General features: G+C 42.7%; 1 protein-coding gene across 1 annotated transcript in view; it reads right to left on the reverse strand.

Moving 5' to 3' along the window:
* Positions 1-12,773, reverse strand: part of ERC2 (ELKS/RAB6-interacting/CAST family member 2) — a 991,327-nt gene that overhangs the window by 684,959 nt on the left and 293,595 nt on the right. Inside the window, exon 7 of the mRNA XM_066594594.1 lies at positions 8,843-8,980. Within this exon, the coding sequence (XP_066450691.1) occupies positions 8,843-8,980 (138 nt within the window). The remainder of the gene's footprint in view (positions 1-8,842; positions 8,981-12,773) is intronic.

The following is a 12,773-nucleotide window of genomic DNA, read 5'->3' on the forward strand; positions in this document are numbered from 1 at the left end:
TCCATTGCGGTTTGAAATAGTTGCAGAAACAGCCAAGAATATTTTACTCATATAGCATATATATCTATGGCTGGAATGCCCCTTTAACTTAAAAAGATACAATGAAGAACAACCTGAACGCCCTAAAGGGCTTGCCCAGGATTAGAAAAGAAAGTTTTTTTCAAGAAACCGCATGTGCAGGGTGAGATACAATACCAACAGCCTATAAACAAGTTAGATAAGATAAGATATAGATAGGTTATTTGTAAAAAACAAGTCCTATAAAAACCACTTTAAATAATAAAAAACAGCACTCTGGTGTATGTAGACCTGAATAGGCTGGTACAGGAGTATTTTCCCTTTAAATGCTATTGAAAACTGGTGGCACAAAAACATAAACAGCCTCAGCGTGAATTTGTAACATATTTGTATTGTTTAATTCTAGAGATGATCAAGCACCAAAATGCTCGGGTGCTCGTTACTCGAGTCGAACTTCCTGCGATGCTCGAGGGTTTGTTTCGAGTAACGAACCCCATTGAAGTCAATGGGCAACCCGAGCATTTTTGTATGGGACCTATGCTCCGCTAAGGTTTTCATTTGTGAAAATCTGGGAAATTCAAGAAAGTGATGGGAACGACACAGAAACGGATAGGGCAGGCGAGGGGCTATATGTTGGGCTGCATCTCAAGTTCCCAGGTCCCACTATTAAGCCACAATAGCGGCAAGAGTGCCCCCCCCCCCAACAATTTTTACTTCTAAAAAACCCTCATTAGCAAGGCACATCTTAGCTAAGCACCACACTACCTCTAACAAAGCACAATCACTGCCTGCATGACACTCCGCTGCCACTTCTCCTGGGTAATATGCTGCCCAACCGCCCCACACGACCCAGCGTCTGCTGCACACACAAAAGTGTCACTGCGCTGCCTTCAGCTGCCCCCATGCCACACGCTCACTTCATAGCCACACCACCCTCATGTCTATTTATAATTGTCTCTGTGATGAGAAGGAATCGGAGGCACACACTGCAGAGGGTTGGCAGGGCCAGGTAGCGACCCTCTTTAAAAGGGGCGGGGCGATAGCCCACAATGCAGTTGAGAATCACTGACAAATCGACGTTCGATCTTCATTCCAATCCTGTGCCACCTCCGTCAGGAGCTGCAAATGTCGCCAAGAGTTACGTAGCGATGGGGAATCCATGTGCCCACACAGTGTTCATTCTGTCTAGGTGTCAGGTGGCTGAATCCACACTGCAAGGGGAAAGCCATCTGCACTATGCCCCCTTTCCAAGTCACTCAGTGTCTTAGTGGCAGACAGGTAAAGCACCGCAATGGGAACTAAATCTGCGCCCACAGCAGGGGTGGCTCCGAGGAAGCCACCGACGGTACCAAAAAAAATACCATTGCAGTGCCTCCCTTAAAGCTGAGGTAAGGCGAGAAGAAAGGAAGGTTGGCTTCGGGCCACACTGCAAGCCCTAGTCACGCAGGCTGGGTTATTTGCATAGTCACAGGTAGGTAGAACTCCGCTATGGGAAGTCTCTGTGCACCCACAGCAGGGGTGGGTCCTAGGAAGCCACAGGCGGTACATAAATAAATCCCATAGCAGTACCCCTCATAGCTGATGGCACGTCAGAAGAAATGCAGGTTGGCTTCGGCCCACACTGCATGCCCCAGTCAGTCTGGGTAATTAGGATTTGTCACAGACAGGACGAACTCCCCTATGGTATGTCTGCTTGCACCCAAAAGGATGGGTGGCTCCCTGGAACCCACCGACGGTACATAAATATATCCCATTGCACTGCCTCCCTTAGAGCTGATGGAATGCGAGAAGAAATGCAGGTTGGCTACGGCCCACAATGCAAGCCCTAGTCAGGCTGCGCAGAGGCTAGTATTAGCAGCATTTCAGTAGTAGCAGAATAGGCAGGCCCCAGTAACAATTCCGTGGCAGCAGTATAGGGAGAGCCTAGTATTAGTAACATTTCAGTAGTAGCAGTATAGAGAGGCCCCAGTAACATATCACTAGCAGCAGTATAGGGGGAGCACAGTATTAGTTCCATTTCAGTAGTAGTAGCAGTCTAGACAGGCCCCAGTAACATATCACTAGCAGCAGTCAGACCTAGGTGCGTATGACTGAGCTACTGGAATTCACAGGGCAGAACCAGTCAAGTGGCCAAAGGCCAGTGGTAGGCCTTAAGTATTTTGCTTCAATTTTTTAAAATGGTGAGGTGAAAAACCAGACAGACACTGTATGCAGCGTATATATGTATACTCTTTCCCTCTGGCGGGATGACGGCGATCATGAAACGGACACAGCAGAGCCAGGAAACAATTGAGTGCTGCTGTAACGCTTAGCTGGGTAATAATGAGCGACTACTACCCCCAGCAGACACGCAGTAAACTGTACACGGTCACAGGCTTGGCTGGGTAATAATGAGCAACTACTACCCCCAGCAGACACGCAGTAAACTGAAGACGGTAACAGGCAGCTCAAATATAGTATTTTTTTCCAATTTTTGGGGAAAAGCCCACTGCCTATATAGCCTGTATACGGATTTCCCTGTTGGAGGATGACTGTGGTTATTGAAAGCACAGTGCAGCCAGAAAAAATTATGCGCAGGGCTGGGTATTAATGAGCGACTACTACCCCCAGCAGACACGCAGTATACTGTAGACGGTCACAGGCTTAGCTGGGTAATAATAAGCGACTACTACCCCCAGCACACACGCAGTAAACTGAAGACGGTCACAGGCAGCTCAAATATAGTATTTTTTTCCAATTTTTGGGAAAAAGCCCACTGCCTATATAGCCTGTATATGGATTTCCCTGTTGGAGGATGACTGTGGTTATTGAAAGCACAGTGCAGCCAGAAAACATTATGCGCAAGGCTGCAGTAACACCTAGCTGGGTAGAAGTGAGCGACTACTACCCCCAGCAGACACGCAGTAAACTGAACACGGTCACAGGCAGCCCAAAGATTTTTTTTTCAAATTTTTTTGAAAAAGCCCACTGCCTATATAGCCAGCATATCTCTTTCCCTGTACCACTGTCCCTGCCTCACCAGTACTGCCCCTATACTCAGTAAAATGACTGCAGACTGAGGACGCTATGGTCTGCACGCCCGATATACAGGGGGGTGGTATAGGGCTGGAACTTCACAGGAGGAAGTTGTAATGCCTTCCCTGTGTTTCTATTGGCCAGAAAACGGTGCAAACTTTTCTGGGAAGAAAATGGAAGTAACTCGAACACCGCGTGGTGCTCGTCTCGAGTAACGAGCATCTCGAGTACCCTAATACTCGAACGAGCATCAAGCTCGGACGAGTACGCTCGCTCATCTCTATTTAATTCCTTGTTTCACAGCTGTACCAATCATGGATACATCTATTCTGCATTGATAGTGATCACTTTCATCCTAGTTGTTTCAGCTTAGGTCAAGAATTATGCATTTAGTTGCTATGTCGATATCCCTACTTTTACAGATTTTGTCCATGTTTAGCATCTCGCTTCGCCCCAATGCTATCCAACGGTTTATCTCTGGCATAGATTCTCCAGCCTGGTCATATTTTTAACCAAAGAAGATGAAGTCTCGCCCATTTTTTCACTTTCAGATTTCATCTCACATATCAGCTGCTTCAGACCTGCTTCTGTCTCTGCAAGCAGAATTGTGTCCTCTGCATAACGGAGATTGTTGATGTTTCTGCAACCTATTTTCACCCCAATTTACAATTCGTCTAGGGCCATTTTCTACAAGATAACTTCCGCACATATGTTAAACAAGAAGGGTGAAAGGATGCAGCACTGTCAGACCCCTTTGCCAATCCCAAACCAATGTGTGTCCCCATACTGTGTTCTCACAGTGGCTTCTTGAGGCCTTAGTCAGACTTAGAAGACAGGCGTTTTCAGCCGCGATTTGTGCATGCGCATGCGTCCGGCGATTTTATAAGACCATTGCTTTGCAATGGTATCGGACACATGAGCGCTTTTTATGCGCTCGTCCGATAAATTCTAGAACAAAAAATCGCAGATCGCACCTATCTGCGATCTGCGATTCCTGTTCTCTTCTGTATATGCGCTCAATGGGGCCGGCGGCAGCAGCGCCGACCCCATTGAGAACATATAGAAGACAAATCATTCTTCTCTGCCACAGCTGTAACAGCTGTGGCAGAGAAGAACGATGTTTGCCCATTGAATTCAATGGAGCGGCAATACAGCCGCTCCATTGAAAGCAATGGTCTGCCGGCGTGCGCGGGGTGAATTGTCGGGAAGGGGTTAAATATATAAGCCCTTCCCTGCAATTCATCCTAAAATGTGTTAAAATAAAAAAAAATTGTATACTCACCTTTCCGCTGCAGCCGGAGTCCAGCCGCGGCCGCTGTCAGTTCTCCTGAACTGCTTCTTTGCACTATTCAGCCAGCGGGGCTTTAAAATCCCCGCCTGCTGAATGATCTGCCTCTGATTGGTCACAGCCCTGACCAATCAGAGGCCGGTTTCACTCATTAATTCATGAATGGGTGAGTGACTGCTGCCTCTCAGCACTGAGCCAATCAGGGGCAGGTCTGACTCACATCCATTCATGAATTCATGAATGGGTGTGAGTGAGGCATGCCTCTGATTGGCTCAGCGCTGAGCCAATCAGGGGGCAGGTCTGACTCACACCCCCTTCACACCCACTGCAGGACGGCCGCGCGGAGCTCCGGCTGCCGGGAGAAGGTGAGTATACAATTTTTTTTTAATTTTAACACATTTTAGGATGAATTGCAGGGAAGGGCTTATATATTTAAGCCCTTACCGACAATTCATCCCGGGCTCGCCCGCAGCGCATTGCTTTAAATGGAGGCGGCTCTATTGCCGTCTCCATTGAATGCAATGCGCTGGACAGCTCCGGCCTGTTTCTAATGAAACGCGGCTAGGAGCAGATTTTCGGGCGATTTGCGGGCGACTTGCGCGCACCGGTCACGCGATTTGCGGATGCGCATCCGTCATGCGATCCGCAAATCGCGCGAAAAAACGCCCGTCTGACTAAGGCCTTATTGGTATAAAGTGATTTTATCAACTTGACTAGATGTGCCGATTCGCCTAGCTCTTGTAGGGCCTGCCATAGCTTGTCATGGTCAACGCAATCAGAGTCCTTGATGTAGTCGATGAAGCACATGTAGATATTCTTTTGGTATTGTTAAGCTTTTTCCATGGTTCATCGCAGGTTTGCAATATAGTCCTGGGTGCCACGTCCTCACTGGAATCCTACCTGCGCATCAGGTAGTACAGCTTCAACTACTGATCTCAATCTTTCCTGTATCATTTTGAGAAGGATATTGCTTGCATGCAGAATGAGGTCTATTGTTTGATAGTTGGAACAATTCTGGGAGTCGCCTTTCTTTGACAGAAGGATGAAGACAGATCGTTTCCAGTCCTGTGGCCATCGTGTGAATGCCCATACTGCATGGCATCGCGCTGTGATGGTTTTCGCTGGTACTGGCAGCAATACCTCTCCTGTTATGTTATCTATGCCTGGTCCTTTATTTTTTGGCTAGTTGTTTCATTGCCATAACCACTTCTGACTCCATAATGAATGGCTCTAAGTCCACAGGCTCCACCTCATGCAATGGTACAGGTATGTGGTTGCAGGCATATAGTTCCTCTGAGTATTCCCTCCACCTATCTTTGATACTCTCTTGGTCATTCAGTTCCTTCCCATTTTTGCCTTCAATTGTGCTGTTACGTGCCATGAAAGTTTTTTTTGACCTGTGGGTATATTACCTGTACCCAATCATCTCTTCTGTCTGTTCGTTGTGTCGGTTATGATTTCATTTTTGGGTGACCACGATAGCCACCACCTACTTTAGACTACCTAATAACCCATAGTGTAGGTAGTACAAACACACCAGTGGATAGGCGCTGCTGAAAGACGGCTGTCACATACAGTGTCAGACTAAATTTAAAATACAGATTTATCTTTATTTTTTAACACAGGCAACATGTTTGAACCCCTGGAATGGGGTCTTCTGCAGGCAGATCATTTTTTCTAATCATGCCTGAAGAAGACCCCATTCTGCAGTTAAAACACATTGCCTGTGTTAATAAATAAAGATCAAAACATATTTTAAATCTAGTGTCACACTATATGTGTTAGCCGTCTTTGAGCAGCCCTATCAATAATAATCTTTATTTATATAGCGTCACACATAATCCATAGTGCTTACAAAAACAGGGGGATATAGAAAGACAAAAGTACAAAAATACAAAAACCATGGTTACATAGTAATTAGTTGATGGAAACAGTAGGAGTGAGGGTCCTGCTCCAACGAGCTTACATACTACAAATAGTGGGGTGATACAGAAGGTAAAGGGGCTGGAGATGTGCACCGTATGGCGTGGTGGAGAGTGAGGGATGCCATACACATAAGCAATGGTCAGACATTAAGCCATGTGGTGGCTGAATCGGTGTAACTGCAGGGGCGGTTGATGGCGGCTAGCAGGGTTGTAGTCAGCAGGACAGGGAGCACGTTATCAGGCGGAGTACAGAGGAGTTTGGTTTAGGGGATATGTTATGCCTCCCTAAAGAGGTGCACACCTGTAGAGCCCTTGAGCAGCCAAAATGACAGAGGACCCTCACAAATGACGTCATTAAAGAATTCATCTAGGGGTGTACTGCGTATTTTGACCCGACAGTTTTTGAATGAATCTAACGGATCAACAAAGGGGTTGAAACAGGCTGAACTACATGGACACTGTCTTCATTCAGCCTAACCTCCTACCTTACTCTGTTAAGCAAAGCAGAAGGCAAAAATTTTGATTTTCATTTGTTTGGCAATTTTGTCATTTTAAAAAGTTAGTTTTTTTTGTACAGCACACATAAGAATGAAGACTTTCACCCCAAAATGGATACCCCTGTTACCACTAAAGCAGAATGCACAAGGTTTATGGGGTAGTCACTAAGGGGTTAATTACTTTTTTTTTTAACTTCAATAAACAATTTGGGATTTCATTCACTGTGACAGAGCATATGTATTTACTATTATTAGGCTTAGGAGCCAGAGGAAAAAAAGATATTTTATTTTTCTTAATATGCACAATTAAAAAAACAAAAATCACCAAAATTTTTTATTTGTTACTGACACAGATATTGTTGTGAGATTACATGCGGGGAGATGAGGAGAGAGATTGTGCTGATCTCCAGGGAGCGCAGTACCTGGGCCGTTGCTCACCAAATTTCAGCAAATAAGTTCTGTGTTGGACCTGCCAAAAAGTGGACATAACAAAACTGCCACAGATGAAGCAACAACAATGACCGTCCTGGCATCCTTACACAAGAGCCCACATTATAGCACCCGCCATCTGTCACAGGAGAGCGGGCTGCGTTGAACCACCACTGGGCAGATATTGGCTACCCACAAATGGCACCCGAACAAGATCCAGCTGCGATATGATCTCAATGAGGTTGATCCAATCGCCATGTTGAATTTGTGGAATGGCTCTCACAGCAATTGCAATGGAACTCACATTTCACAAAGACGGTACACTTCAGTGATGAAGCAAACTTCTATGTATGTGGGGAGGTAAACAAACAAATCCTTGACCATTGGTCATACACAAACCCACACTGGACAGATCCTGCCAGGATGGTTGCCTCACAGAAAGTCACATTGTGGTGTGATGTATGGAGTATGAAAATAGTGAACCCATTCTTCATTGATGGTAACCTTACTGCTGCCAAGTTTATACAATTGTTATGTGACAAGGTGTTCCTATTACTCTGCAACATCCTCAGTGTTCTACCAGCAGGCTAGTGCCCCCTCTCCCCCTCACATTATGGACGTGATGTCCGCAAGCTTTTGAATAAGCAGTTTCCAGGGAAGTAGATTCAGTATTGTGGCCCGCTTGCCACATCTCACACCCTTGAACTTCGACCTGTGGATTGATGTCAAGTCCAGGATTGATGCAGTGAAAATCCAAAGTGTGACGCAAATGCAACAGTGGTTCTTGGATGACTGTGCAAGCATTTCTGCTGAGCTGTTGTTGTAAATGCATAGTGAATAGGAGAAAGGGATAGCCTTGACAACTTGAAATAACGGATGAACATTGAGCATATCCTGTAGTCGATCGTTGTTGTGTTGCATGTCATAAAAAAAATTGTTAATAACTTTAGCAGGATCAAAGGTACTTGACATTTAAGTACAGGCTTGGATTCCCTGTCACATTCTCAGACACATATGTCACATGTACCTGTTCTCATTTTAAAATATTGACTCCAAGATGGAGGTTTTAAAAATGGCCACTATGTTGGAAACTCCCCCTCTCAGATTGCCTCCTTCCCTAAGCAACATACCACACACAAGATGGCCACTGTTTTCCATTTATTTAGGTGTCTCCATACCCTTGAACCACCATGTAGAAAGGTGCTCATTGTTGCTAGTACTGCACCATTAGCATTCTATATGGAAAGATGATAACCAGTTCTCAAAGCAGGAGCAGATATACAGAATAGAACATTTTAATCATAATGTGGTAAAAAATTGAATTTGGGTAGTGAGTTTTCAATTTTTGTAACACTATGATTAGAGATGAGCGAGCATACTCGCTAAGGGCAATTACTCGATCGAGCATTGCCCTTAGCGAGTACCTGCCCGCTCGGAAGAAAAGGTTCGTCTGCTGGGGGGCGGGGAGGGGGGAGGAACGGAGGGGAGATATCTCTCTCTCCCTCTCCCCCTTCCCCCCCGCTCACTGCCGCAACTCACCTCTCCCCCACGCCAGCAGCCGAACCTTTTCGATTGAGTAATTGTCCTTAGCGAGTATGCTCGCTCATTTCTAACTATGATCTTTGTACTGTACAAATACATATACTTAGCAAATTCAACAACCCAGTTACCTTTTCAGAAAGGGCCTCTTCCAAGGTTGCAAGTGCAGTGTCTGTGTTACTGGAATCGGTTTGCAGGGATTTGACACGATCTTTCAGGTTCCCAAGTTGCTTGTCCTTGTCTCTTAGCTGTTCTTGAAGATTTTCAATCTATTGCACAAAATATACAATAGAAGAAATAAGTAAAAATGACAAATTAAACATAACAATCCAGTAATCAAAACTCAATCCATAATATGCAAAGAATTGGGTTTGATGCATAAAAATGACATCAAACGTTGCTTGACCCCTTCTTGATCAGGGTTCAGGGATGCTCCAATGTCCAGGTCACATTCTGCAGTTCTGGCATTCCCCCTTTTTTTGGTTCAAAAAGTTTTTATTAAGTTTTTTAACATACAAAAATAATAAAACATTCATAAAAGAAATTGGGGTAATGGGGGTGGGGGGACCGGGTAGTTGTGAGCATTGCTTGTCACTTTAATTTTTTTTTTTTTTTTTAACTTTGTCTTTATTAAACAGGTTAAAGCATACATTCAGTGTTATCACAGTTTTGCAGGGTTTTTTGTGTAGGTATAGCTTGTATCAACCTGCATTTTTTGTGTTAATTTTATAAAACATAAAGTAAAACATTAAATCAAACAAAATTACCTACATTAAATCAAAACTTTGACCCATTTTGAGTCACTTTAATTTTTAAAGTAGTCACTAGGCGTGGCGAGACAAGACATGCCTCCCCGAGGATATCCCACACGGCGGGTTAGCAAGTATACACCACCAGACATAGACATAGACGCAGACCAGGGAGCACCACATCCAGGGAGAGACACAAGGGGACAGGCAAAGGCAGAAGAGAGTGGGAGCCCGTATCCAACCTTACGTATCTTCCCCATCATCCCACGGCATTCCCACTTTTAAAAAATCATAACCCTTTTATTTTTCCATTGATAGGACTGTGTGAGAACTCCTTTTTTTGTGGGACAGCCATTATTTTTTTTTGGTGCCATTTTGGGGTTAAATTACTTTTTTCATAATTTTTTATTCAATATTTTTCTTGGGTATGGGGTGCTCAAAAAAGGGCAATCCTATCATTTTGCATTTTTTTCAGATGCCGTTAATTGTGTAGGATTAATAATGGGATATTTTCATAAATTCGCAGCGATACCAGTTTTTACTTTTTGATTTTTTTGATGTGACAGGTTTTTTTTTACTTTCAATTTTTTTTAAACTTTTGTAATAATTTAAAAAGTCTTTATTTTAATTATTTTTACGGTTCTCTTTTTTTTTAGCCCCCATAGCCCCTTGAACTTATGATTGTTTGATCGGTTATACACTATAATGCAATACTATTGTATTGCATTATGCTGTATTTTGATAGGATGCCTATTAAAGACATGCAGCATGCACATTTAAATCTGCAAATAATCATGACAGATGGCAACTCCACAATCTTATCATGGTGGGGCCGTTCAGGACATTTGAATGCCGCTGTCCGAATTGATCCAGTGTGCTGCCCAATTGTCGGGAGAGCTCACCAGTCATACATGTTTCAGCTGCACAGTCCTCCCTCTTCCTGCCTGATCAGTCCCCTCCAGCAGATAACTCTGGAGATCATTCACATATCTCCCTGGGGTGCAGATTCTCCTTTGTACACACTGGGATAGACAATAGCAAATACCAAAGGTCTTGCAGTAGCAGCAGGACCATAGATGTCAGAACCATGTGAGAAGGAAGCAGCTAGAGGGAGTCATGTATTACTACACTTGTATGTGAGGATTAATTTAAAAAATCTGCGTTTAACATGCCAGCTGCAAATGAGTATGTCTGCATCTGTATGTGTGTGCATGTATGTAACAGAGCTGTATATATGTTTGTGCATGTAGCAGAGCTGTGTGTGTCGTGCACAATTTGTGTGAAGCAGTGCTATGTATGTGCATAGTGTGAACTTATGTGCTTGCGCCATTGTTTGAATGGATACACTACCTAACTGTTCACTGTTAACCGTCATTTTTATACTATAACACCAAAGTTAATGACGATAGCCACTCTGCTTTGTTAGACTTTTAAATTAGTTTAAATATTTTTTCCTGCCTTCTGCTTTCTAAACCTGGGGTGTATGTTATAGTCAAGTGAGTCTTAGGCCTCCTTCACACGACCGCATGTGTTTATAGGTTCACTCCGACGCGCGGTATAATCGCATGAATGAATACTTGCTGCGAAGAAGTCTCAATCTTAATTAGTGTATTTTATGCCATTCACATGGTTCTGCTAGTTTTCAATGGAAACAAACAACAAGATCGAAGTCAAAGAGTTGAAGGAAAGTCCTGTCAGCATGTTCTGTGCAGGCACTGAGCTCGCAGAATCATTTATAAATGTTCTGTGATTCAGCATCAGTGCGTAATAACTCATACAATATTAAAAAACAACCAACATACAGAAGCATTCAAAGAACATTTCCCCCTTGAGATATTTAATAGATGTGTATATGTGCTATATAATAGTATACAGAATAACTATCATGCCATGGGAACATATCAGGTGGCTTCGTTACTGGCAGATAGTCTTTCACAATTTGATAAAATATACACCTCAAATTTATATAAATAGTAAATATAGCAATATTGCAGATTAATATTCATATATTCAATGTCAGCATACTTCTTGGTGCTTGTAGCACCCAGTTGCGCCCGGTTTCTTTTTTGCAGAGCAGCCGCAGTAATGCGCGCCTGCATTCATTCATTTCATTTTGGATGTGCTTTCTAACTTTGTTTTTTTTGGCATGAGAATGTATACACACAGTAAAGTATACATTTCTCACTCATCTTTGTATCATCTTGCATTTTAGACATTTTTGTAGTAGGCATGCCAACATTAAAGGGCTTGTCCAGTTGAAATATGCTATATTGATGTCCATCCATAGTAGAATAAGCAGGAGGTAGCAACCAGAGAATCGATGGTGCGCTGGCAGCGATCCAGAAGACCAGTGGTCTGAGCAGACACTCTATTGGCAACACCTTTCTGTGCTGAACAGGCACCTTCATCTGGCCACTGACAAGCAATGAAGAACAAAGTTCACAATTTAAAAGCCATGGGCAAATTGCGGCAGGTGACGTAATAACATGACTCCATGTAGGTGAAGGGAAAACATCACATCACAGGAAACGATTATACAGTGGAAGAATTGACAAAAGGAAACAATTAATAAGAGACAGTTTAGAGCCAGGACATCGCTAAGTAGGTAACATATGAAGAATATTAATAAAGAAAAGATTAGGGCAGATATACTGGAGATGAAGCTAATATACAGAGAGGTAACCCACCGAATAAAGCAAATTAAACAACTGTAATTGTGGGAGAACAGCCCGCCCGGTAATAAATAAAATACAGCTATACTGCATATGAAGACCGTGGAACCTAAAAAGTAGTGATAATTACAGAAATGAAGCCAACAAAGAAAATCAACATAAATAATCAATTTTTGGATTACCCAAGTACTTAATTAGTGGGAATTAGAGGAGTGAATTGATTTAGTGTGGAATGAAAAAAAGGTGAATAAACTACATCTAACTGCAACAACAGTTATCACTAGTATATCAGATAAACGATAAATCAAAGATAAAAAAGGACATTAAATATATAAAAATGAGATATACCAAGGCTGTCAGAAAAAATGTATAGTAGATATATATACAAAAAGAATAAAACAGTGAGAGGTATTTAATAATGCATAAAAAATATTTAATGTCCTTTTTTATCTTTTATTTATCGTTTATCTGATATATTTGTGATGACTATTATTGAAAATAATTGTAGTTTATTGACATGTATTTTTAATCCCCGCTAAATCAATTTGATTCTTTAATTCTGGATAATTAATTATTATTAATTATTATCAATGTTGATTTTCTTTGTTTTCTTCATTTCTGTAATAGCTACTGTTTGGGTT

The sequence above is a fragment of the Eleutherodactylus coqui genome, chromosome 3 (genome assembly GCF_035609145.1).
Source record: "Eleutherodactylus coqui strain aEleCoq1 chromosome 3, aEleCoq1.hap1, whole genome shotgun sequence".
Taxonomy (NCBI): Eukaryota; Metazoa; Chordata; class Amphibia; order Anura; family Eleutherodactylidae; genus Eleutherodactylus; species Eleutherodactylus coqui.